The 27162-nt window shown below is 35.0% G+C and overlaps 2 protein-coding genes across 5 annotated transcripts in view; both read right to left on the minus strand.

The window, feature by feature from the left end:
- Positions 1–1336, minus strand: part of LOC136032463 (golgin subfamily A member 6-like protein 6) — a 58045-nt gene extending 56709 nt beyond the window's left edge. For both annotated transcript variants that reach the window (XM_065712786.1, XM_065712782.1), the window contains exon 1: positions 1192–1336. The gene's annotated coding sequence lies outside the window, so the exon portion shown is untranslated. The remainder of the gene's footprint in view (positions 1–1191) is intronic.
- Positions 1337–6436: 5100 nt separating this feature from the next.
- Positions 6437–27162, minus strand: part of LOC136032485 (NADH dehydrogenase [ubiquinone] 1 beta subcomplex subunit 10-like) — a 35412-nt gene continuing 14686 nt past the window's right edge. For all 3 annotated transcript variants that reach the window (XM_065712795.1, XM_065712803.1, XM_065712797.1), the window contains exons 3-5: positions 22537–22675; positions 15696–15832; positions 6437–6644 (exon numbers count right to left, since the gene is read on the minus strand). In XM_065712795.1, coding sequence (XP_065568867.1) covers positions 6529–6644; positions 15696–15832; positions 22537–22675 — 392 coding nt within the window. In that variant the 3' untranslated portion in view covers positions 6437–6528. The remainder of the gene's footprint in view (positions 6645–15695; positions 15833–22536; positions 22676–27162) is intronic.

A 27162-nucleotide genomic window follows, 5' to 3' on the forward strand; every position in this document is an offset into this window, starting at 1 on the left:
ATGTTTAAAGCCAACTAGTTAGCTAATTCTATGAAGTATAGCCTACACAGTTCTCTTAAATATCTAATTCAGGCTGAAGTGCATATACATACATGAGATCTCATAGCCAACTGGTTGGCTAATCTAAACATGTGTATATAGCTGAGACTTCAATAGCAAACTAGTTAGCTAATTTTACTGCAAATTCCACAGTCATGTTATTAGCTGACTAATTGGTTAATTTGGACTGAGGTGTATATACAGGTGAGATCTAATAGCCAACTGGTTGGCAAATTTAAACAAATGAAACTTTATTGATAGTTGACTATTTTGCCATTTTAAAGTAAAGTTTATATATTATGCATATGGATAATAACAGCCAACAGGTCAGCTATTTCTAGGTTGTAAAGTATATACTGTTCTCTTATTAACTGACTATTTGGCTAATTTAGGCTGAGGTTTATATAGCCTATTAGCCAACTGAGAGGCTAATCTTAATATGTGTAGGCTATATAGTTGAGACTATAGTAGCAAACTAGTTAGCTAATTTTACTATCAATTAGAAACTTTATTGATAGCTGACCAGTTGGTTAATTTAAACTAAAGCTTACATATAACTGGGAAATTAATACCCAATTAGTTAGCCAATTTCACAAGCATATTAGAAACTTTACTGACAGCTGACAAGTTGGCTATTTGAAAAAAAGAGTATGTATATGAGGGATAATAATAGCCAACTTGATAGTGCATGTATTTCTATTAGCAACCTGGTGTATCCCAGGGGTGCATCATCAGAGTGGCCTAGCTAATATTAGACCAAGACCAATATTTGGAAAGATCATCATTTGAGAAATTGACTGGAAACATATTAACCCACTTTATACTTATTAAGATGCTTCAATCAGGAGAGTTCCTTGACTCTTGCCAGAAATAGTAACAAATATAGCCTAGTGGTGAATCACTTTAGCCATTAAGGGGAGGGGGCTGGATGCAATAATGATGATAGCAATAATTTACTAGCAGAGAACACTGACTAATGAAAAGGCTACTTTTATTTTCATCTGATTTCTGCCCAATAACAGCCTAGGCTATAACTTTAGCCTGGACTACTGTCTAAGCAAGTTTGGGGGTAGTAAAGGCCAATAGGATGGCATATTCCATTAAATCAGGTTAATTATAATGAAGATAAGGTTAATAGATCTAAAAACTTACAGTTCGAAAAAAATAGCTCAGAAAGATTGTTTAATGTTGTTAGGTCAACTGGTTCTCCGGAATGTTGTAATTCAACACAAATACCCAAAGGGTTTAAACCCAAAAGAATGCCAAAATAGCTTTGCTGGCCGGCAGTAATGAAAATGATAAATTTATTAAAATATATAATAGATGGCAATACATTTTGCTTTTAACGATAATGATTTATTTCTAGCATCCAGGTTCAGCTCACACGATTTATATTGTATATTTCAATGGTGTAATTATAAGTGAGAAAACGTACAAAATATCTTTTGTTTTCATTTAAAAAAAATGAGGCTTATAAACTTTTACAAGGTTTTTAGGAGTTTAGGTTTTCTGTAAGCGGTAATCTCTATGTGTTGTAAGTTCGACCTGGTTATTCATTTTAATTTATGTTCATTTTATAATTGTTTGACCTATCTACAGCAGTGTCTGTTGTCTTTATATTCGAAATGTTTATATTTTTTCATTACCTACTTGTCCCGTCTGTCACTCTTTTACCAATTGTAATGTCTACTCATGTTAAATTTGAATTATTGCATGACTTTTATTTTTTCTCGGCTTAGCTGTTGATAAATGGCTCATGGAATTTTTTTTCTGTAAACTAACTCTTCGGGAAATATTTTTTAACATTATTTCATGTCCTTTATCAATTGGCATAGTTTTATTGATGGTTAATTCTAGAATTTTTCACGACTTAACAATTAAAATGTTTGATTCTAATGACAATTTTCGGCATTTGAATGTTAAGGCTAAGTTTCTGATCGGTAGCAGTTTTGCACAATAAAATTTCAAAAATATTTTCTTATTTAATTTAAAGATGAATAGCGAGAAAAATTATTAGTCAAATAAATTGAAAATATGCATAAATTTTAATTTTTTTTTGTAAGGCTGATGCCATCACCACGCCTTTGAATTCTAAATTATCTTCATCATGGTTTTATTGAAACATTCCTTTGTATTTCTTTTAACTATTCTTTTTTAATAAATATATGCCAGGGTCATTTGAAAAAGAGGTGTCTGTTTTTCTGCCTTAAAAAAAGAAGAAGAAAAAAGGACGTCAGGGATCAATATAAACAAATTTGTTTTCCCTTTTCTCGTCTTAATTTAAGTTCTCTTGGCCATGTAATTTTGATTGCAGTATCTACGTGGCCTTGGATTTTAAAACAGGCCGTGAAGGTGAGTAAAAACGTGAATTTTTAGCGCTTAGTATTGATATAGCTATATTTAGTTCCAGTTTATTTTGTCCTTGGTGAGGTCCCTGTGAACCAGTTTATTTACCCTGATAGATTTAAAATAAGTAACCGGGCTGAAAAAAGTATTACGAAGACTAGCTATTTGGAACAGAAAGTTTTTGGTCTATTTTGGGCGGAAACAGCTTTTTCTTTTCAAGTTTTTTTTTCAGTGTAAAGAAGTCTCCTTTGCCTAAAATAAAAGGGATTTAAATTCTTTGATTCTTATTCCTTCCCCTAAATATAATACTTTGAATTCCCTTGGTCTCCCACAGAGATCAATCCTCCCATGAACGTTTTAACCAATTTCTCAGTCGTTCAAATGATATCACAGATACACTATTTTGATAACCTGGGTGAACATACAGTCTTTTGATCTACTATACTACTTCCTCATGGATAGATCAGAACATCTCTATGGGTTAATAGTGCCAAAACATTAAAGTAGATTGGAGGCAAAATTTTGCTGGTCCCCTCATCCCCTAGCTCTGAACGCAATCTATTGAATCCTCATGGCTCCTTCCAAATCATAAAAAAAAATCATCTCGATCCCTACAAGTGTTTCCAAGATGTTATAGATATTCCATTTAAATAGCCTGGATGCATAGTTCCATAGTCTGAAAACTTCATCCATCCTTAGTCAAAATGTGAGGTCTACTTGGCCATTCAACACTCCATGAGAATTTCAACTCTATCCCCCAATCTGTTCTTGTAAACATTTTATATGTTTAATATCATATATAGAACACCATTATTTCCCCTTGAAGTAAAAATTTGTCCAATCCTCTGACACTCCTTGAAAATTTCAAATTGGTATCCCAAGGCAATCCCGAGAAAGTGCAGATACTCAATTTTGATTATCTGGTACCACATATATTTTGATCTGTCTTTACCTTACTACGTAGACGTGAACATATTCCAATTGAAATAGAAGCTCATAGTGCAGATTTTTCAGATGGATTGAAGACATAGCATTTATAGCAGCTCCCTCCAAATACAAAATCCAGTCAATCACCTTCCCCCAACGCTGCCAATAAGTTTCAACGACAAACCTCCAAGATATTTCCTAGATATTGAAGAAAAGCGATTTCGATAGCCTGAATACGAATACCATCGTTCGACATACCTCAGCCCTCTCTCCTTCTTCAAAATTTGAGATTCTTCAAAATCAGATTTCGGAAAACGTTGCAGATAAACAGTTGGGTGAACAGTCTTGACCCGAGGTCTTTCAGATAAAAATTTGAACTCGAACGAAAAAAATGGATTTTATCGGATTTTTTTTTTTTTTGGGGGGGGGGATGCCTTCAGTATGAAAGTTCCATTTGCCAGGGAACTGTGAGTGCAATTTTCAAGCCACTCAGAGAAAATTTTCCTAGCTAAAAGATCATTTCTTCCAAAAAATTCAGTGTGTATTAGGGTATTCTTCGCCCTGGAACTTAAGAACGCAAGTTATAAGCTGCTTGGAAAAAAGCTTCTTACCCTTAGCCAGGTTTCGTTTTCAGAAAAGCCATTTTTATTTACTTTCCATTTGTGTTGGTGAAAATACAAAAAAGGAACTATTTTCAATGAAAAAAACAAAAGGATATTTATCGAAATATAATTGATGGTAAAAAATATAGGGGGAGGGTAATTAGCTATCCCTCTCTACAAAACAATACTTTCTATCACTTCATTTTTAATCAGCTGGACATAGCCACAATTTTAATCTTTTTTTTTTGCGTGCATGAAGAACAAGAAGCTTGTCAGTTTGCATGATTCGCTCGATAGCTTGAAAAAAAAAATCTGACACAGGAAGGACATTACTCTTGGAAACATTTAATGATAAAGCAAAGCAAAATGGACATTACAGGTTGAATACCATACCATATTTTTCTTAGTAGGTGTCTAAACACCGAACATACATTTGCCTGATAACGGGTTCGACCAACAATTTTTTTCACCCTCCAATTGGCTATAAAGGAAGGACCTGTGAATAGAAAAAAAAATCCGCGAACAAGCTTTGCAAACATTCTAAACAATGTTTTACTGGTAATTAGTTGAAGTGAGTTTTGACAGTCTATTTGAAGTTCTCATCAGTTGAGAAGCTTACATCAACGTTCAACAGTTTAAAGATTATAGCAATATTTTTTTGGGACCAAAAAGGTACATTTCGTCTTAATTTTTTGTAAATGGGAACAATTATTGCAGTTTCGTATTATGAAACTTTTAAACTCATACAGATCCAAAACAGAATCAGAGGTATTACGGCTATATCCAGGACTTTTCTTGGGAGGGAGAGAGGGAGTAGCATTATTTTTTTTTGAACGGGGTTTCACAAACGCTTAAAAACACATCAGATATATTTTTATTGTGTTTTTACGAGTCAAACAAACGTTTCAGGAGGAAGAGAGGGGTAAAACGTCCTAACCCTCCCCCGAATATGACCTTGAGAAGTATAATAGCTGTTCAAATTGTTTAGATTCAATTCAATGCCTAATCTAGCAGTGTTCTTGAGGAATTTAAAGTGGACATTTTCACCTATCATTTAGTCCCAACTTAGCACCAAGCGACTTCCCCGTTTTTATTTTATGTATTTTTGCGAATTATAACATTTTCCTCGTTGCAATTATTCTCCGTATTATGAAGAATGAAGTGATTTCTTAACATGTTTCCTTCTCTAGGCTTATACCAAAATGGCGTTCTTTTAGTTTTGGTTTTAAGGTTGATTTTTTCTGTATTTTTTATTCTGCACTGAAGACGGTCAAGGGGAGGTCTCGACCAAAATATCTGCACATTATTCTTCAATTTTTCACTAGCTGCTTTACCATCATTTTCTCTTCTTCACGAATCTATTCCTTAGCTAAAGTTAAAAGGATCTGGTCTCGTCAAAGAGAGGTCCTTAACGAAGACAAGGTTTTGAACATACAATCCTTATGTCGTGTTTTTCCGCCAAATGAGTCAATTGTTCCCCTATGTTGTTTTCGAAAAAAAAACAACACTTTTCTCTGAGTTTCAATGGTTGAATGGTTGCCCAGGTTTCCAGCTTGTCTGTAAAAAACAAAACGGAAAGGCTGCATTACTCGTCTATTTCGCCTGGGTTCAATTCCTAAACATGACACAAAATGCACCAGTCTTGCCTCAACAAAATATATCCATCGGTGCTTATGAGAACCATTTTTTTTTCTCTCAAATTTTAAATTACAGAGAAGGCAAACGGGAGAAAATGCAAAAATTCGGATGACTATCAGAAGTCTGCATTGATAAAATAAAGATTCGGGAATGCTTTTCATAATTATCCAGTGTTTTCCCATATTGCAGAAAATACCCAATCAGTTTTCTAAAAAGCAAAACTGCAGTTGTTTCTTTCGATGCTAATAAAAAGAATTCTATACTGAGTAGGAATCTACTCAAAAAGAAGGATTTTCCAGAAAATCTCTTAAAAAGGGAAGAATTAAAACAATATTAACCTCAATATGACTACAACAGGACAGTCGTTTACACGAATGAATTTTTAAGTGCAATCACTTTTTTTCTGATAAGTAGTTCCAGCAAATTCCAGCCAATACTTTTGATTTTCAGCAAATACTTTGGAATCCAGTGGTTTAAACCCAAACAGGAACAAAATCAAGCATTCCCAGTCTGAAAAATTTCTGACTGAGAATCTCAGCATGCCTCCATAAAGCTAAAAAAATTCTAAAGTATGTGCAAAAAGAGCTGACAGTCCCCAAAATGGAATAAGAACACTTTTTGTTTCTATATCCAGCCCTAAAAATTCTTTTTTAATGCTTCATCTATTTCATCACTTGCAAAAACTACTATTACCAGTGCCACATAAATTTCGGATTTAGGCATGTGTATTTTTTTTATTTATTACAAATTCTTCGAAAGCCATTCAGAAAGCTCACTCCACCTCTTATAAACACCGATTATGGTTTCAAAATACCCACTGCCCACTAAAAAAACTTACAAAAATTCCTAATAATACTGAGAGTGCAATTAAAGAGACTTAAAACTGATGATGTCATAATTTATTTATACCTAAATTTACACAGTTGCACTGAGCGTTTGAAACTAGCATGGACCAAGGAAACAATTCTAAATGGCCCTATACAGACTCTTTCATTCCTGTGCCGATTGGCCCGTGTCGCCTCTCCCAAGCCATTCTATGTTTTTGTCTCATAAAAGCGTCAATCACTGTGCCTCGAACACCAATTTCACCGTCTGAAAACAAAAGTATATGATTAACAGCACCGTCTGAAAATAAAAGTATATAATTAACAGCACCGTCTGAAAATAAAAGTATATGATTAACAGCACCGTCTGAAAATAAAAGTATATGATTAACAGCACCGTCTGAAAATAAAAGTATATGATTAACAGTGATCCAAAAGAGTAATTCAGTAGAACCCCTAAACCCCTGGATCTGACCTTGACTGAGTATGACAAATATCGATGTGAACAACAGGAAAAAACTACGTCAGTGATGATGATAGCGTTTATTTTATGTTTAAGTGACCGTGATCAAAATCAATTTTGGAGCCGTTTGAATTAAAAACTATTGCAAGATTTTGAATTATTATTTCATGGCTATTCAACTTTTGTTTGACAGAAACAACCAAATCATAGAGATTTCATTTTGAAATTAAAATTACAGATTTAATATGAACAAGGGAATAAAATCTTCTTCGCAGATCCATGAAATGAAGCTTGAAGATTAAACAAACTTTAAGGTAACATACGCAAAACAAAACTAATTAATAAAACTAAAGAAAGTAAGAGGTGCAAAAGAAAAAATCAAACTCAGAATAATTAACACTAGTTTCTAACTTTGTCCCAAACACTGTATTTTTGCCAGTTTTTTTTTTAAATTTAAATTGCAAAAAAATACAATTAACACGGTCCTTCCTTTTTAATTTGGGACAAAATTGAGACACAGTTTAATTATGATACCATACCCCTGCCAAAGGCTATTGAAACTATGAAAAGAGAAACAAACAAATAGAAGGGAACAATAATAATTTGAAAAATTGGGTGCACATTGTATAATTTGACCTTCTCAAGTACCCTTGCCGTTTCTGGATTATGACCTTGTGAAATCCTGGGAATCTATGCCTAAAAAACGATATTCAATGAGTTTTTTTTTAGTAAAACTAATCCAAGAACAATGGATAATTGGCATAATCAGGATAATAGTGGGAATTCCGTCGACTCTGGAGACATTCTAGCCTTGGACTTTGGGGGAGGGGGCAACAAAGGGTACGAGAGATATTTTGAATCATGTTTGGGGTTTAATGTAAACTTATTAATAATCTGAGGATTAACAGTCGTTTAAATGAATTCAGAGCGATATCACATCTTTTACGCCGGCCTTATTTGATACCTGTTCTAGGGCGGATTCAGTGTTTTTGATGTGAGTTTAGCTTGATAAAGATAAATACAGCGGCAAATTTCAACTGTTTGCCTGTTGGTAGCTGTGTTCTAGATCCTGCTGGAAATATAGCTGTTACCCGTGGTTTATTTAAACGGCGTGTATTGCAGCACTTTGCTTCACGTCGGTAAGTAAATGAGCCAATTAAGTTAGACTTATTTATTATATTTATTGAATCTAAGGTGGTCCAAAAGAAGAATAAACACAATGTTTTCTGGTTTGTCTTCGGATGGTATTACCTTGAAGTCTGGGTGATAGCTTGTCGGAAGTTTTACCAACAGTTAAAGATAATGCTAAAACCTTCGCTGCCCTTAATTAGAGTATGAAGACAATGGAGGATCAGATTTCTAAACTGGAACCTGTGACTCAGGACTCTGTTAGAGAAGTCGCCATCTGAAAGCCACAGGTGGATAGAGTACGATCAATAACAGAGGATTTAAAGCTTCGAGTACATGTCTTGAGTGACGAATGTGCGAACGTAAAGGCACAATTGAGCACTATGTGGCAAGTGCTTATGATGGATGAAAGTAAAGAGACCGATAAGAATATACTAATTCGGAATATTTCGGCTAAGGATAGTGATGATGCAATGACGCAAAAACACTGCTTGAAGACACCGTTTCACAAAGACCTGAAATGAGTGTGAATCTCGAATGCTCAGTGATGGAAGGTAACTCGGTAAAAAAGTTTTTGAAAGTTAAGGTAAAAGTTAAGGAATTGAAGTGAGAGATATTAATGAATGCACGGCGACTTCGTGATAAAACAGTGGTGAATCTGTCGAATATTCACCTAACTGATGATTTCCGATACCTGTACGAGAAACTCGTAAAAAATTGTTTGCATACCGGAATAAATTGCGCACACTTGCAATACAAAGCCTTGAAGCATCGGGCACGAAATCTGTCCCACCCTATTTATGTTTTATTGATTTTGTAAATTGTTTTTTGGTGGAGTGAAATGAGGGTAAAAAGTCATTTTTATTTTCGTGAAATTTAACTGTAATTGATTAGTGACATGATGTAGGTCTGGCGCAACCATTCTGAATTGGCTGCGATCTAACAATGGTTTTATCCATGGTTCTTGGGAATCTGGATATAATGTTGTGTGATTATAAAAGGTTTTTTTTTTTTTTTTTTTTTTTTTGGAAATATTACTGTTTAGGAGCGCAGTCAGGTTGCTAAGATATTTTTGTGGGAAAGTGGATAAGGAAACAACTGAGCTACTTGAGAGAAACCCTGTTGACTTTTATGCTAAGGTGCATGTTGTGTTGAGAGAAAGGTTTGGTGAAGAGAGTAGAAGGGAGAAGATTGAGTCATTGAAATAAATATTTGCAAGTGAGTTAATGTGTAGTTAAAGTATTCGATATAAGAGTGAGTTGGTTATGTTTCACCTTGATTTTAGGGGGCTAAACAGTTTGCAGTCATATTTGTCTGAGTGAGTTCGAAATGGCACAGATATTCAAATTTTAGGAATGACTGAGACATGGTTGAATTCTTCAAATGAAGCACTGCTTGATATTAATGGTAAAATTTTTTTTTGGATAAATAGGAGAACGCGGAAGCATGGTGGATTGGGTACACACGTGAAGTCGGACCTGGAGGTAAAGTTAAGGAAGGATTTGTCTCTTTATTTAAAATTGTGTTTGAGAGCATTGTACTGGAACTAAAGCTGATGCAGTCTAGTATTTATTTAGTTGCTTCAAATAGACCCCCATCTTCTGATCTTTTCCGTTTTTTGCAATTGTTGGAGGAGCAATTAGAAAAGTTGCCGGTTTCAATTTATTCACGTGTGATTATGGGGACTTCAATGTTGATTTAAATAAGGATGATGTAGACTATCGTCTTTTTTGTGATAATTTGTTGAATCGTAGTTAGTTCCTATCTATTACCATTTGTACGAGGATAACTGTAACTAGTGCGACAGTTATTGATAATATTTTCCTGAATATGAAGCAGAATTTTAAAATCCATACCCCGCGTGTACTCGTAAATGACGTGTCTGATCACTGTGCCGTTCTGGTTTCATACCAGCAGCAGAGAACTTCGACACAATCCCGTGAATCTGAAAACACTAGAGCGTATTTTAACCAGAAAACGTTGCCTAAATTGAAATCTGAATTAGAAAAAGCTGACTAGAACTCTCTAGATGAGCGTCATTCTTATGCCTAGAACTAGAGAAGTGGTAAAGGAGAATGGTTTCAGTTCTTGAAGAAACTTGTGTGAAGGTAGCTCATGCTAAAAAGAAAAAAGATATTCCAAAGAAACCATGGATGAGGAGAGGACCTTGTGAATTCCGTAAATAAAAGACATCAACTTTATATGATAGGTGTTTTGATTCATTATGATATTCACCATTAAATCTACACGAAACATAATATTGCTCTAAATAAGTCATTACAGAAAGCGAAACATGGATATTTTAGAAAACCATGGAAATCCAGCTAAGACGTCGGAAATATTAGATTACCTATTGGTGAAAAGAAAGTATTATTACCAGAAATGAGTGGAAATCACGGTGCTAGTCAAATTGCCGATGAAATGGCTCAGCAGATTTCTCAAATCGGGGAAAAAGGTAAATTGCAAATTAAGAACCGGCTACAAGATTGTTCTTTTGAGAAGCACTTACCAGACCCTAGTGATACTAGTCTTTTGCTTCAGAATACTAGTCAGCATGAGGTGACAGAAATTGTGAGTGAAATGCGAAACAGAACAAACAGAGCAGATGTGTTGTCTCTCAATTAACAAAATTAATTTAACAAATGGTTGTCTTATAAATAGTGAGTTTCCAGATCAGTTTAAACATGCCAGACTAGTGCCATTGTATAAATATAATGACCAAGAAGATTTAAGCAATTATAGATGTATTTCGCTACTCCCTATTCTGTATCAAATCAAAAAAAATATTATATACACGAATGGGTGAGTTCTTGGAGAAGAAAAATCCTCTTTTAAGCAAACCATCAATTTGGATTCAGAAAAGGACACTTTACGGAGCATTCAGTTCAGTATATTCCTAAACATCTTGAAGGCGTTTGACACGGTGGACCACGTCATTCTTCTGAAAATGTTGGACAACTGTGGTATTAGAGGAATTGCCCTTAAATCATTATAGATGAGGAACCGATCTATGTATGTGCAATTGAATGCTATGAAGTGAAGCAATTACCATGTTCGTTGTGGTGTTCCCCAGGGATGCCCACTCGGCACTCTTTTCTTCTCAATATATATGAATGACATGAATAAAGCAATCTATGATTTGACAATGAATGTTGGAAATGGAGATGAAACGAACAAACGTAGGAAATCTCTTGTACTGTTTGCTGATGATACGAACTTTTTAGCTGCGGAACGCATTGAAGCTCAGCCTTTAGGGACACTGAGTAGGGGCAAAATCTGGGGCAGATCACCTTCATATTACTCCTGGATGAAAGAGCTTACAGTAGGAGACTCGACTTTAAGATGTCCGAAGTCAGTGAAATACCTAGGTGTAATAGTTGACGAAATATTAAGTTTTTAAGAACATGCGCATTGTGTATCGTCAAAAGCTAAGCTTACAGAGTCAAGCCATTGACTCCCATCCCAAACCAAATAACTGACCGAGCTAGGGATTGAACCTGTACCCCTCGGGTTGGACTTCATGCTCTTTTGTGAATAAATTGTGTCATCATTGGAAAACAAAATGTAGAAGGAGTCACAGAACGAGAACTTTTTATCTGATTACATTATAATGAAGGAATAATCAAAAAAAAGTCAAGAGAATGGTCATTTGATCGCAAATTCTGGGACCTAGAAACCTTTTCAAGTGAATCTCCTAGTAAAGAGCAATAGCGTCTTAAAACAGCCTCCCGTTAGGATGAAACCAAAATCCCTAAATCTGCGTATTTCTATCGAAGGAAAAAACTAGGAGATAAAGAAAGATAGGAAAGTCGAGCTGAACAAGTAGCTGATAAAAATGGCACTATAAGAGAAAACGAGGAAAAAGAAAAACAAGAGAACAAGGAAAACAAGAAAAAAAATCTTATTTATAAGAAAAACAAGGACACTTTCAAATTGAGTGAGAAAAAAAAAAAGAAAAAAAAGATGTAAACACGATGAGAAAGTGGCAGCTCGTCGAGTTTTAGAAGTTAGACCAACGACGAGGAGTATCAGAAATTCTATTGTTATACCTGCTTCAGCAAGAGTTGAAGGTAAGCATGAAAACGACAAGACATATCGACTTAAAACTAACAAGTTGGACTGTTAACACTCCGCAGAAACAACAAATGCCGGCATGATGAAGATCATCTACTTAAGAATATTAAGTCAGCACCCAAATGACAAACGACTCCAAAATAACGACAAAACAACTGCTGCTGCTGTTCATACTGGTGTTAATTTCAATTCAGGTCACATTTCAAATTCTTCTCATATAATCTTCTGTCATTCGTTTAAGGTTTTTTTATGCATCACTTCTCAGGCGCTTATTACTACATAAAAGAAATTAAGTGCCAAGATAAACTGTATTTAACTTGATAAAACATTTACGTTATCAATCTAGGACATTTCCAGTCTATATGAAAGTATTAATGTACAAAATTTAATAGCAAGCACTGGGGGGTTTCTTTAGGAGCAGTTACTCCCATTACATCTTGGATCGGCCTGGGTGCAATTCCAAATAAAAGACCAGAAATTAAATTGGAAAAAACTTGTTAAAAAAGACAAGCAAGAAGCGATATTAAAACGCACAGAAATTATTTCATACTTGGAGGGATTTCTCTCCTTTTAAATCCCTAATATTTATGCTAAAGTTCTATTTTTTGTCTCACTTCTTTCAGAAATACTGCTCAAACATAAGTGCGGTTAGTAAGGACTAAGAAGTGTTTTCAAATCCCCGTAAACGTTTCCGTGATTTAACTGCTTCCTCCTCCTGAAACCCCTGCTCTTTGCGCTAAAGTTTTGCTTTTAGTCTATATTCTTTACGAACAACTGCTCAAACACAACCTTACTGCATAAATCACTCTAAAACATCAGCGTTTTTTTTCCTGTACGTTTATTAAATGTGAATTTATCCTGGACATGTCCTTCAGATGGAGAAATCAAGATATCAAAACCAAGCATAGCAATAGCAGTCACGTGGGTGTGAACGAAGAGAGAGACTGAGAAGTGCGCTCAGGCACACCTAAGACAACGACCTGCAATGTGCACACATGTTTCTACAGCCCCAGTTGGAGGACATTCTAGCCACAGCAGCCACGCGAGGTATATACCCAGGCTTCTTTGATGTCCTATGTGCCACAGATGGCCAAGGAGGAACGAAATAAGTACGTAAATTTATTAAATATACCCTTTCTCCCTAAATAATGTCGTGCATATGTGAATGCTCTAGAGCCATGATTCTTAATGTCGGGCACACCCCCACCGATGAAGCGTGGGAGTATTTTCCCAGGTAATGGGTTGGATTTACACCCTTCGACTGACAATACTCTAGAGCCTTAATTTAAAAAGAAATTTTTTATGTAAATGACGTCACATTCGCATACATTTACAGAGCAAAACTCATACATGATAGTATTGCAATGATGTCATGCATTGTATGAAAGGTCTTGCATACAGACAAACATTTTTATTCGCAAAAAATAGAGCTAGAGGACAAGTCGAAAAAACATACCAATTCAATGGACTTTTAAACTTCCTTCAGGTAAACATGCGTAAAAGTTTGGGTGACAAAATACAAACGTCACCAAGGGGGCATAAGGATTTTCGAAATGCCTAGGTAAGGTCATGGCCCAAAATCCGTTGGGAGCCACTGCTCTAGAGTATCTGAAGGTAAAAAATTGTATTTTGAAAGTAGTAAGCACGAACACCTGTATTCACTTTTTATTTTTTGTGTATGGCAGCTTTGAACCTCCTTGTATAGAAATCCGTAAAGACTGCTACAAAATGACAATGCCCGGCATCTGCTTTGACAGGTTTCCCTTTAAAAGTTTCCCATAAACGTCAAGAGAAACAAAATGGCCTAAAAATAGTTGATACCTATTTAAAAAGACCCGTCCATCTTATGATCAATATCAATAGAATGTACTACCCTAACAAATAGCTGCTCGCAGGCCGAAGAAGGTACATTCCTTGGAAACCAATCCATAGTTAACAAAATCTAATAAGAAGTACTGATACAAATACAGGAATTTCAAAAAAGCGGCTTAGAGCTGACCAAGAGTAGCTCTTGACTCATGCTACTGGAAGGTCTTTCAATACCATCTACCTAAGGACTAGGCCTACTCTTTTCTGCAACAGGGTTATTTATATTTGGAATATCCCTCTTCATATAATAATAACACTATTTTTATTAACCACCTAAAATAAATAGTAGGTTGTATGTTTTGAGATAATTTATTATAACCTTAAGTTACTTGTACATACTGTGCTTTTAGATAAAAAAAAATAGATTAGACAAAGCTCTAAGGTTTGGAGTGACACTTTGAAACTGTTTCTGTTTGGATCTAAAATAAAGTTGTCTTGTGAACACCCCTTTTCAAAATGAAATACAGGAGAAGAACAGGAATTTAACTATTAAGGACATAAATAATAAGGATATATGAACAATGAAATTAGGGTTGAGCTTAGAAAAAAAGGGGAACCAAGTTCTTAGAATTTGTGTAAAAAAAAAGTCAACAAACAAAGTAAAAGTAACAGGGGTCGAAAAAAAAATCATTTATAATTAGATTTCTAATTTCTCTGTCAAATTTCTAAGTGGTTTGTTTTCAGCCAACTTTCTATTGCAACTCTTAATTTTCGTTTTTATCAGGTTTCTTTTATTCTGGCTTCTATTATTTTGTGTGACTTCCATTTATGCTTGTTTTAATCCTTTTCAAGTTTTGTTTTCTGGCCAAAAGGATAGCAGAGAGGAATTCCACATATCCAATTGAAATGATTTTAGCATTCGAAAGTATTTTTTTCTTTTGCTCAACGTTTCCCTAAGATCTCAAATTAAGCAAGATCAGTAAGGCCGTCATAAACTGTAGATACAAGCATACCCAATAGAAAGGGACTAGCAGTGCTTTCACCCCATGGCTACAGCCCATCCTTTCCCTCTCTAAGCCTTAATAAGTTTTGTGTACATTTTACTGTCCCCCATATAAACATGAAGGTTCGATAGATAGGGAAAGAATCCCCACCAGGGCCGTAACCAGGGGGAAGATTTGTGGGGGGAGGGGGGGGAGGGTGAGCCCCCCTAAACAAAATTTCCACTCGTAAAAATGTGACAAAATGCATATAAACAAATTTGGCGCGTTTTCAAAAGCTTTTTTGTAACCCCCTTCTCCGAATCCAAAATCCTGGACATGCTCTGAATCCCCATTGATATTTTTTCGACGGATATCCTGAAAAATTGAAGCAGCTTGGTCCAAATAGCTCCCTACCCCTATAGCTCAGATTAATGGCCATATATATTCATCCCTGGACTAGTAGTACATTACAGAACTATAGAATGAAAATTTGTTTGCAGTTTCAGTCGCTAGAAATTTGGAGAGGAGGAAATCAGCCCCACCAATTATTTTTTAACTTTTTAAGGGAGAGGGGGGGGGGGCATAATTTTCTAAAAGACAAAGTAAGTTAATAATAAAATCGCGACCATTCTAGCGGTGGGCCGCAATACCCCCCTACAGACATGGTGATTCATGTGACAGCACTGGTCAGATTTTTGATACATTTTAAAGAAGAGTACCCTCCTTTGCCCAAATACAAGTTTGAATCCCTCCGGAATTTTTTTTGAAAATAATATAAGATAGTGTTTAACATAATTTAGAACATGTAAGGCCACAAAACGTAACCATCAATTTGTAGCTGGTTTAATCTTTTAACACTTACACTTTGAAAAGTAGTTCGTCTCAGCAAGCTGCCAATCTTCTTTGATTTTATCACAGTTACCAATGTCAGGATGTTCAGAGCGGAGGCATTCAGTGAATCGATTTTTAAGAATATTGCATATGTTCTGGTCTACCAGCCTAGAAAAAATAATCAAACTTAAAATTAGTTAAATTTTACATAGACAGAATGGGGGAAAAGGCGAGGAGGTGAGAAACACATTGGAATAAAAATTAAATGGCGTGATTTGAGCCGCTCAAGAGAAGAATTGATACACTCCCTAAAAAAAGGATTGGTACGAAAAATGAAAAAAAACCTGTGCAGGAGTCAGACAAGGAGTACAGTGTGGTCAAATTCTTAGCACTATGAAAATGGGCTAAAATTATCACTGTTCCAAACAAAAGTAGCAAATTCTAATAGTTGACAAGTAGCAAAACAAAAGTCAAGTTTTTGTAATTTTATCAGAGGAGTTTTTAATGCTGAGCAAAGATGGACTGAGAAGCATATTATGATAGAACAAAGACAAACTTCTGTTGGTGAAAACCAAAGAACTTTAGAAAATTCAAACATGTTGCCATTCAGAAACGATGCCGACGAGAGTCATTTTCGTAAACTGAATATCAAGTAATAAATTCTGTTTCTGTTGTGTAATTGTCTGGATTCGGCAGTAAAATCTGTTTGACCCAGTCGAACGCAGCGTTTTCAGTGTTTTTGATCGACATGGAACAATTACGCGCTGCTTAGAAAAATAGTAGCCAGCACAACTGTGAACATACTCTTTATTATGAACAGTATTTCCATTCTTGAGATTTAAACATATTTTGGGACTTCTTTTCTCATTTTTCTCATGGAGAATGTCCTTGCAATTATGCATTATTAATTTTCTTAATTAATTACAAACTATGCTTTTCAAATATCGTTTTAAAATTAAACCATATAGCGATTTGGTATTGTACTTACGTTTTTTTCGTTTCTTTTTAAGAGATAAAGAGAAAAGAACAAAGCAGAAACGCTGGTTATGCAATGCGGTGGATCTGGAGATATTTGATCAAAATTTCTGTTGAATTTACAACTCTAATCCGTAAGAGCATCGCAGTAGCCATTAAGCTATATTCTGACAAGTGTTAAATTTTATACAAATATAACAAAACAATAATTATATTTGAATATATCTATATATAAATAAATAATATATATATATATATATATATATATATATATATATATATATATATATATATATATATATATATATACTAGCTGGGTCCTGGTGGCTTTGCCACCGGGCCTCAGCACGGCACACGCCAGGCATCTATATATGGATTCTCATTGTCCCTTGTGTTGTAACCAGAGACAGTGCTGGGTCCCGGCAGCTTTGCCACCGTGCCCCGCGGGCCCCAGCATGGCACGCGGCAGGCTTCTATATATGGATTCTCATTGTCCCTTGTTTTCTGGTTCCTGGCAACGCTAGGTCATTTTTGGATCGAAATGATGACGTAAATTGGACATTCCTAATCTGGCCCTTTCTCTTTGAGCCGCAAGCCTGGTTTTGCGTTGCTCTGGTGTTCCCTTTTTGGTGACATTGTAGGATAATTATATACGCATTGCTTTTGCAATATAGCGACACGCCTTCTTTTACTATCTCTATTAGCCGCAAGCCTGGTTTTGCGTTGCGAACATGACGTCATTTATAGATTTTTATTATTTATTATTTTTTTCCTTTTTTTATTTTTTTTAATATTTTTAATTTTTTTGATGACATATTTTAGTTTTTTCTTTTTTTAGCTTCTTTTTAATTCTTTTAAGTTTTTTTTTAGTTAGTTTTTTTTTTAATATTGACGTCATACTTAGTGACAGATAGACAGTGTAACGATAAAGATAGTGTAACGGACAGACGGACACTACATTTTTATATATATAGAAGACTAGCTGTTGGTGGGCACCCCAAAACCTAGTTGGTGGGGCGCTTCACGCCCCCCCCCCCCCAAGCCCCCCCGCGCGCGTAAGTCGTTACGCGCCATATTAGTTACGCCCCATTGTAGTTGTGTCCCTGTGTCCCGACTGTGAATATAGATAGATTTATATATGTGTTTCAAACTACGTAAAAATTGCGATGCAATCGGACACGCATATTTGTAGTTAATTTTAATATTTTTACGTGTGCCCATAAATTAGAATTTTTCAGGCAAGCATTCATTTCGTCTGCAGGAGTTAAATTACGTAAAAATTGCGAATATACAACATTCTTGGCTTTCCCATTGTCTGTGCATATACAAAGCCGTATGTACTAATAATGACGTCATATGCAAACGCTCTTTTTACAAACAAACAAACATGCATACACACAACTCGTTTTTATATAGATAGATAGATAGATAGATACAATACAAATTAACTGCGTAAAACTTGCGAATATACAACATTCTTCGCTGTCCAATTGTCGCTGCATATAAATAGATTGTCAGGTTTACCGACCCTCGAACATGCAACGTACAATTGTCCATGGGAAAAACAATCAGTATTAAGATTATACCACATTTTTCTAATGATTGACCTTGAGCTTTGTTAATGGTGATTGCAAATGCTAATCGAATTGGGAATTGCAATCTTTTAAATTGAAAAGGCAGATCCGTTGGAATCATGGGAATGCGAGGAATAAGAACAGCCTCACCCTCAAAAGGCCCTGTCAAGATTGTGGCCTCTATTAGGTTTTCCATTGTTTTTTTTTACGGCAAGTCGCGTGCCATTGCAAAGCTTTGGTGGGTTGATATTTCTTAAAAGTATTATTGGTACGTCTATTTTTAGTTGTAGCACGTGTGGTGGAAACCCTGAAAGATCTATGGAATTTAAAAATTCAGAAGGATAATTAACCGCTTCATTTGGTTCCAAAACTGTGTCGAGTGACTTGTAAAGGACTGCCTGGTCTCGAATCTTCAAAACAATATTGTTGATTTCGTGGACGTCTATATTTTTGGGTGCGAGAATCGCTCTTTCACTTAGCCATTTATTATTTTTATAATTTTTTAGAATATCCGGAAATACTTTTTCAATCAATTCTTTTTTGGACGTCACTAAATTACAGAAATCAGCAGGTAGTTGTATACGTCCTGAAATTGAGTCTGCTGGGAGCTTTCCGTTTCCAATTGCCAGCAATTGATCTGAAAATGTTTGACCAGAGTGATCGTTTTGCAATCGGACACGCATATTTGTAGTTAATTTTAATATTTTTACGTGTGCCCATAAATTAGAATTTTTCAGGCAAGCATTCATTTCGTCTGCAGGAGTTGATCTAGGTATTATAGGTAATGTTTGCCTGAAATCTCCCGCAAGCAATATTAATGTGCTGCCAAAGGGTTTCGACTTCCCTCTCAAATCTTTCAAGCATTGATCCAGAGCCTCGAGCGATTTTTTGTGTGCCATTGTGCACTCATCCCAAATAATAAGTTTGCATTGCTGCAATACTTTACCCATCCCAGATGATTTGGAAATATTGCACGTGGGAGTTTCTGTAGAATGCAAATTCAGAGGCAATTTCAAAGCGGAATGAGCAGTTCTTCCACCAGGCAGCAATATTGCGGCTATTCCGGACGACGCAATTGCCAACGCTATATCATTTTTTGATCGAATTGATGCCAGAATCAGTTTTATCACAAACGTTTTACCAGTACCTCCTGGCGCATCCAAAAATAAAATTTCTCCAACGTTGTTATCGACACAATGCATTATCGTATCATAAATGTCTTTTTGTTCCGACGTTAACTTGGAAATGTTATTTTGTACATACGACAATAGATCACTCGTACTGTAACTTTGTTCACGATCCAATTCTACACATGTCGAAACAGCAGCGATACGGTTAGGTGAAGGCATTCCCAAATCCTGAAGAGGTTTGTTTGTCATACGAGTCTGCTTTCGCGTTGCTCTGGTAGTTCCTCGGCTCGCTTTCTGTTCTTTCTTTCTCTATCAGCCTCAAGCCTGTTTCCTTGCTGTTCTTTTGATTCCTCGGCACGCTTTCTGTTCTTTCTTTCTCTATCAGCCTCAAGCCTGTTTCCTTGCTGTTCTTTTGATTCCTCGGCACGCTTTCTTTTCTGACTTTCTCTATCAGCAGCAAGTTTTTTGGCATAGACTCTTTGAGCATCTCCATCGGCTTTTGCCATTGTAAGTTCATCAGTCATTTTAAACTTAAACATTAATAGATTTCTACGTGAACATATATGTCAAACAAATACAACGTAGAAACAATAGGGAAAGTTTTTTCAAGACAATGGAAATTATTTATGTAGATATTTCGGCCCTATGTCCAAGGGCCGTCATCAGCACAATACAATACTATATATATATAAAAGAACTTACATCAAATTGTGAGAATTAAAACTGAATATAAAAACACTTATTAAAACAATTTTTTTTTAAAATATAGCCCTAGCATCCTTACTTCAGCGAAGTTCAACCAGTCCTGGTTGAACTTCGCTGAAGTAAGGATGCTAGGGCTATATTTTAAAAAAAAATTGTTTTAATAAGTGTTTTTATATTCAGTTTTAATTCTCACAATTTGATGTAAGTTCTTTTATATATATATAGTATTGTATTGTGCTGAAGACGGCCCTTGGACATAGGGCCGAAATATCTACATAAATAATTTCCATTGTCTTGAAAAAACTTTCCCTATTGTTTCTACGTTGTATTTGTTTGTTATGGAAAGGCAGTGTGGTCTTCGTCGCTATTTTCGAACATATATGTCTTAAATATCTTTAATGACGTCACCGTCATAGCAAAAATGACGACAACTAACTTCATGATTAAATATCTTTAATGACGTCACCGTCATAGCAAAAATGACGACAACTAACTTCATGACGTCAGTCGACACAGAAACATGACGTCACCTGACAGACAGACAACTTATTTTTATATATATAGATATATGTGTAATTATAAAAATAATAGAAAATAGTTTTAAATTTTCTTCTGCACCCATATTTCCCGCTACCCAATTAAAAAAAAACCATCATCTGAGTAAATATTCAAATTCGTTTCTGATACAGATTAAATTTGAAAAAATTCTTTCTCTGGCCAACATTTGTTTTTTAATAATAAAAACTTGCTGCTATAAATATGTACAGTAGATATTGAATCATCTTTAGTAGATATTCGAAATTTGCTCCGAGAAGTATAATTAGAGGAACTTAGGTTATTTTGCTTTCAACTAGACATGCCAGTCTTGCCATAGCTTATGCAGCAATCTCAGTTGATTGTTTTACAAAATACTACTAGAGCCCAGAGTTGCCACTGGTAGCAATTTTAACACTTTAAAAATTGATCGTGGTGGTAAACCTGCTAGAGCCTACATTAACTTGACAGCAAGTGAATAGAAAAACTATCACTTTTCGATCCATGTTTCTAATCCCTTGAAAATTAACTGGTTTCCTTTGCTTGGCATTATAGCTTTTCAGTGTAGAGGAGCAGGCCAGTTAGACCAGCTCGGAGAAAGTAACTATCATTGGTTTTCATGTTGTATATCGACTTCATACAAAACCTTTAATTTCCAGTGTACAGACAGTAAGGAAGTAAAAACGACCAAAGGATTGAAAAAAAAAAAAAAAAAAAAAAAAAAAAAAAACACTGGTCAATAGCCAATGTATTGGAATGCTGGTAATAAGAATTATCTGAGGAATTCGTAGTTGTGCTTTGGTCAAGGGTGGAATTCAAGGTTTTTCTCCTCAAAACAAGTTGTTTTCCAACAACTAGCTACCGCTAGTTGTTGGAAACGAATGATAAAACTAAAAACCCAGGGCCACAAACGCTCCCACATCAATCAGAATGAAAAAAACAAAAAACAAAAACAGAATGCCTGTATAGGGGTATTGCGGCCAACCTTCGGAATTGTAACGACTTCTATAACTAACATATCATTTTCATATAAAGCCTTTTTGGGCAAACTTCCGCCGTTTACCCAAGCCATATTAATCAAACACTTCGAAAACTATGGGTTCTATTACACTATATTAGCTCTATGACTATCTACCTTGGTTCTAATGCCCTAGCAATGATGCATGGACGGATAATAGATTAGACATATCTATTAACAATGAACTAACCTCCTTTTTATAAAATCCTGATAAGAGGGGGATTAATGCCAGGTTCGCCTCTCAATCAATTAGACTATCCGTCTTGGCTTTTTCTACAATTGGCCATGACTTGATGCCCACAACTATTCCATTTAATTCTTTCTATCTTTTTGATGAACCAATTAAAAACAAAGCCCCCACCACCAAAAATAAATCTTGTGTGGGGCTCCACATCAAATACTTTTTTAGCGCAAAAAAAACCTACATATCAATGATATTCGAAAAGAATTTCGCAAGTATTTAGCTTTGTTCAGGTTGAGCTATGAAAGGGAGAGGTGTTGAGTTCATTGGATTTGCATGAAAACTTAAAATAGTAAAGCCCAAGTCAATTCTGCCTAATTTTGCAGTGCTTCTGGACATGACAGGTGGGTAAATAAACAGATAAAATTTGTGAATATTGGTTGTAGACAATTCATTCAATGTATCTGTATTTATTAAAGATGCTATTTATTTCCAATAATTCCTTTTATTGCTAATGGAAATAGATAAGTCAGTTAATTTGACTCAAGGCAAATCAGTAGATTTCTAGACATGCTTAAATGTTTTATTGCAGATATAACTACCCCCCCCCCAGTCCTAGAGAATTCGTCTGGTGCTACCTTGAATTATACTAATGTACACTTACGTTTATCGATATTGAAAATACCATACGTTCTCAGCATAGGTTATCCATCAATAAGTAAAGTAACTGTACTTTTCTATCAAATAAAGCATACCTGTCTCTTTTAAATTGTTCATCAGCTTCATGGCGACAAATATAATCATCTGTATAACACTCATCAATAGTGGGGACCCTTCTAAAAGTACGATGGTACCATACAGCGTCCTGTTTTCGGTTTGGCTCAACAATGTTTTCTAAAATAAAGCAATATAGAATTAGAAGAATGGACAACTATTGATATAGACCCAAAGTCTCCCCCCCCCCCAATGAAGAGAACTTCAAGAGGTATCACTCATCCCACATCCTGTAAAATATATATCTATCTTGTTTAACAAGCAACAACTGTATGTGTAAATATTTTTTTTTCAAAAACGGTACAATAGAATAGAATTTATTTGCACTTAAAGCCCATGACAAGATATACAAAACAAAGAACAATTAAACAGAAAAAAAAACTAAAATAATCCTACAGAAACCCAGCTCTGTGATGCATCGCGAGACAGAGGCATCATGCCAAACTTTTGGCACCCATAAAACATTCACCCGAACACACTCTCACCAACTACTCAAAATCAAAACCCTCTGTACCAAAGACTCCAATTCTCCCATCAGTCAGTTCTTCTGATTATTACATCAAGTGACAAACACTTTCATTGAAACCTCCACACATAGGGAAAAATGAGAAATATATATTTCTTTCTTCTGAAAAATGGCATACAAAATTTTCAGTGTAGAAAAACGATCTAGATAGGTCACAATTTTAGGAAAAATCGTTTCCTCTTGCAAGCCTCTTAATATATTATTCTTAAATCTTATAATAATTTAAATTTGCGCAACTGGGTCAACTGTCAACCTGAAGCTTAATTATGTACATTTGGGGTGGATTATATCTTTTATACCGACAATCAACTGTAAGGTTTATAAAACAATTCCGGGGTTACGGGATTTGACCCCTTCGCCGAAGTTTTATCCAACTCTTAAAGACATGACATGACTACAATTGATAATTTCTCTTCTATACCTATTTTAAGCGCATGAAGATATTCTGACATGGTGATATATCTGAACAGAAACAAGGAAATTTGGCTATATAACGGAAAAACATGAAAAAATTTGAGAAAACTTTATTTAAAAACACCAACAATGACAAGTCATAGCCTCATCATTCATCTTCTAGACCTGCTTTAAGTGCATCAAGATTTTCTGACATAATGACATATTTGGTTGGGAAAAACGAAATTTGGTGGCATATGGAAAAACATCCAAAGTCCATGGATATTTATAATTCATAAAATATTAGTCTTATTCACAAGTAAAAAAATGAAAAGAAACTATCGTCATGGAATGCAACATCCTACTACCTTGTACTTCTACTAAATCTTTCTGGCTCGAATTTATTTCAAAGAACCTTTGGGCTGCTTTCTATTGCTTTTCTAAGGTTCAAAGCTTAAACGCTTTCATAATATTTATGCTCAAATTCTGCTATAATCACGAAGGCAATCTATTCTTCAACAAATCTTTTTGCCTAAGTTGTTGGTAACAAAATCCTCTCTCGGTTTTGAAAAATAATTTTTTCTGCATCTCCCCCCCCACACACTAATTACATGCGTGTTTATTTTTTTTCCAACAAAGCAATGAACAAAAATAAAAACACAACTAACGTTTAATTTTAAAGAACAATAGATATTCCAATTATTTCAACCCACGTCCAGGAGCCTTTCTCAACAGAAAAAAAAGGGAAAAACTACGACGAAAAAAATAAATAATTTCTTAAAACATTACACACAAAAAAAAACACTACAACTAAACACACGATGAAAAAAATGATAACAATAAATAAATAAGAAACTCTAATTATAAACAAACTTCTAGCACTGGTGTTACAAAACTTAAGAAAATACCAAATCAAATGTGTATAGTGAAAAAATACACATGATAACATGAAAAAAATGATAACAATAAATAAATAAGAAACTCTAATTATAAACAAACTTCTAGCACTGGTGTTACAAAACTTAAGAAAATACCAAATCAAATGTGTATAGTGAAACCATGGGTCACTCTCCTCTGAACAATCAGTGTATAAATGAGAATCTATTAAAAATGAAGACTATATTTATATGAACAGACAAAAGAAGGTCACCAAACCCGAGGTCCATCACCCCTAATTATGTCTTACAGGTTAATGAACATTTACATGAATTATAAATTAAATGGATTTTTTGTTTGTTTGCTAGTTTAGCTGCAGTCCGTTGATTTTTCCCAGCATTGACCTCATTCTGACTTTTGTTCGCAAGGTTATCACTTGTTTCAGGACAACTATTTAGATCACAACTCGTTAAAGTTTTTACCTGGTACTTCATTAAACTATTATAAATTGAATTTATCTTAAAATCTCCCTCATCTCTATTAATGTTAATACCCCCATAGGTATTTTTTTTTATTTCTATAATTTCTTTGAAACTTTGCAAAAGTCCAACAGATGTATCTAGAATTTTTGTCTGATCAAACAAAATATTGTGATGAGGAAAAGTATAGGCTATATGTGTTCTACTATAGCTAATTCAAATGTTTCAGGTTTTTTTTTATTATATTTTAGCGAGCAAAATTTGGCATTTTTGTGTCACTGTAGCCTATTTTCTGTATTTTCTACCTACATAAAATTTACAACAAGAGCATGGAATTTTGTATAACCCCTTTTGTATGTGTTTTGGAACTTTGTCTTTTCTATTATTTAGCAAAGAGTTTATAGTTTGTCTTGATTTAAATGTTGTTTTTATATTATATTTTTTTAGTTCTCTTCTTAACTTCTGTGACTAAATTGGGATATAAGGCAAAGTTATTTGATTTGTTTTTTGAGTTGACCCATATTCTTCTAATATTATAGGTTCCATTAACTTTTTTTTTCATTTTCTCAATTATTTGAGAAATCATATTTTCAGGATATCTATTCCTACTAGAATATCTATCTGTATATAAATGAGTTGTTTGTCTGTTGACTGACGTCATGTTTGTGTGTCTACTGACGTCATGTTTGTCGACTGACGTCAATATAAGAATTGAGCTGTATGTCGTCATGAAGTTGTTTGTCGACTGACGAAATTACAGACCGGGACAGCGGGACACAAATGACGACCGGGACACAGGGAATATAAAAGACGGCCGGGACACTAAGAGAAATTACAGACCGGGACACAAATGACGACCAGGACACAGGGAATATAAATGACGACCGGGACACTCAAAGAGAAATTACAGACTGGATCACTGGGACACAAATGACGACCGGGACATAGGGACACAACTACAACGGGGACGCCGGAGGGCATATAAATGACGACGGGGACACAGGGAATGTTCGATTAGTAATTACCATCAACAAAGCTCAAGGGCAATCATTAGAATAATGAGGTATAGATCTGAATACGGATTGTTTTTCCCATGGACAATTATATGTTGCATGTTCAAGAGTCGGTAAACCTGACAATCTATTTATATGCACAAACAATGGGACAGCGAAGAATGTTGTATATTCGCAAGTTTTACATAGTTAAAAACATATATATATCTATCTATATTCACAGGTGGGACACAGGGACACAACTACAATGGCGCGTAACGACTTACACGCGCAGGGGGGCTTGGAAGGGGCGAAGCACTTCCACCAACTAGGTGTTGGGGTGGCGCAAAGCGCCACCCCAACAGCTAGTCCTTAATAAAAATTAATTCACTGCTGATGTATTCTGGTAATGCTATTTTTAATACCCTACCAACTAAAGAATTAACTACCCCCCTTTTTACTTGGATTGGATGATTTTTTGCGAAAGACATATAACGATTGTTGTTAGTTAGTTTACGATAAATTGAAAAAGTTAGTGCATTATTATTTCTATAGATCCAAATATCCAGAAACGATAACTTATTCTCTGTTTCTTTTTCAATTGTAAAAACTCATTCCCCTCCCAAATTATTTATATGTTCCAGAAAACCTTCAATTTTTGATTCTCCATTATTCCAAATAACTAAAATGTCATCCATATATCTGCCCCAAAATTTAGGTTTAAATGTTTCAATAGCTAAAGTTTCTGCAAAGTCTGCATAAATATTTGCTAACAGCAGACTTAAGGGCCCTCCCATTGCTAACCCTCTTATTTGCTGGTAAAATTATCTCTGAACTTGAAATAATTAGTATACCTTCCCGTTATTTTAACTAAATTTAATTTAGTTTCTATCTTTATTCCAACAGATACTACTTCAATCTCACTCTTATGTTCATCAATTTTTTTTTTTTGCTAAAACACAAACAGATTTATCGAAAGGTATATACGTATACACTGATTTTATATCAAACCTAGAAACTCTAGATTCATTTGATATCTCAATATTTATAAGTTTATTTTTTAAGAATTCTGAGCTTTTTACATAGGAATTCTGGAGATATAATAAAGGTTCAAGTTTCATTGCTACCTGTTTTTCGATTCTTTCTGTTGGTGAATTAGTTGTTGATACTATAGGTCTTAGAGGAATACCTGTTTTATGATCTTTGGCAAACCATACATTCTTGGGCAGACTGAACCCCTCGGAAAGAACTTGTAATACGTCCGTGCCCTGATATTTCGATTAGTTTCAAGGCCTTCTAAGTCCTTTCTTAATTTTGCAACATACGATTCAGTTGGGTCTG

The sequence above is a fragment of the Artemia franciscana genome, chromosome 1, assembly GCF_032884065.1.
Source record: "Artemia franciscana chromosome 1, ASM3288406v1, whole genome shotgun sequence".
NCBI classification, from domain to species: domain Eukaryota; kingdom Metazoa; phylum Arthropoda; class Branchiopoda; order Anostraca; family Artemiidae; genus Artemia; species Artemia franciscana.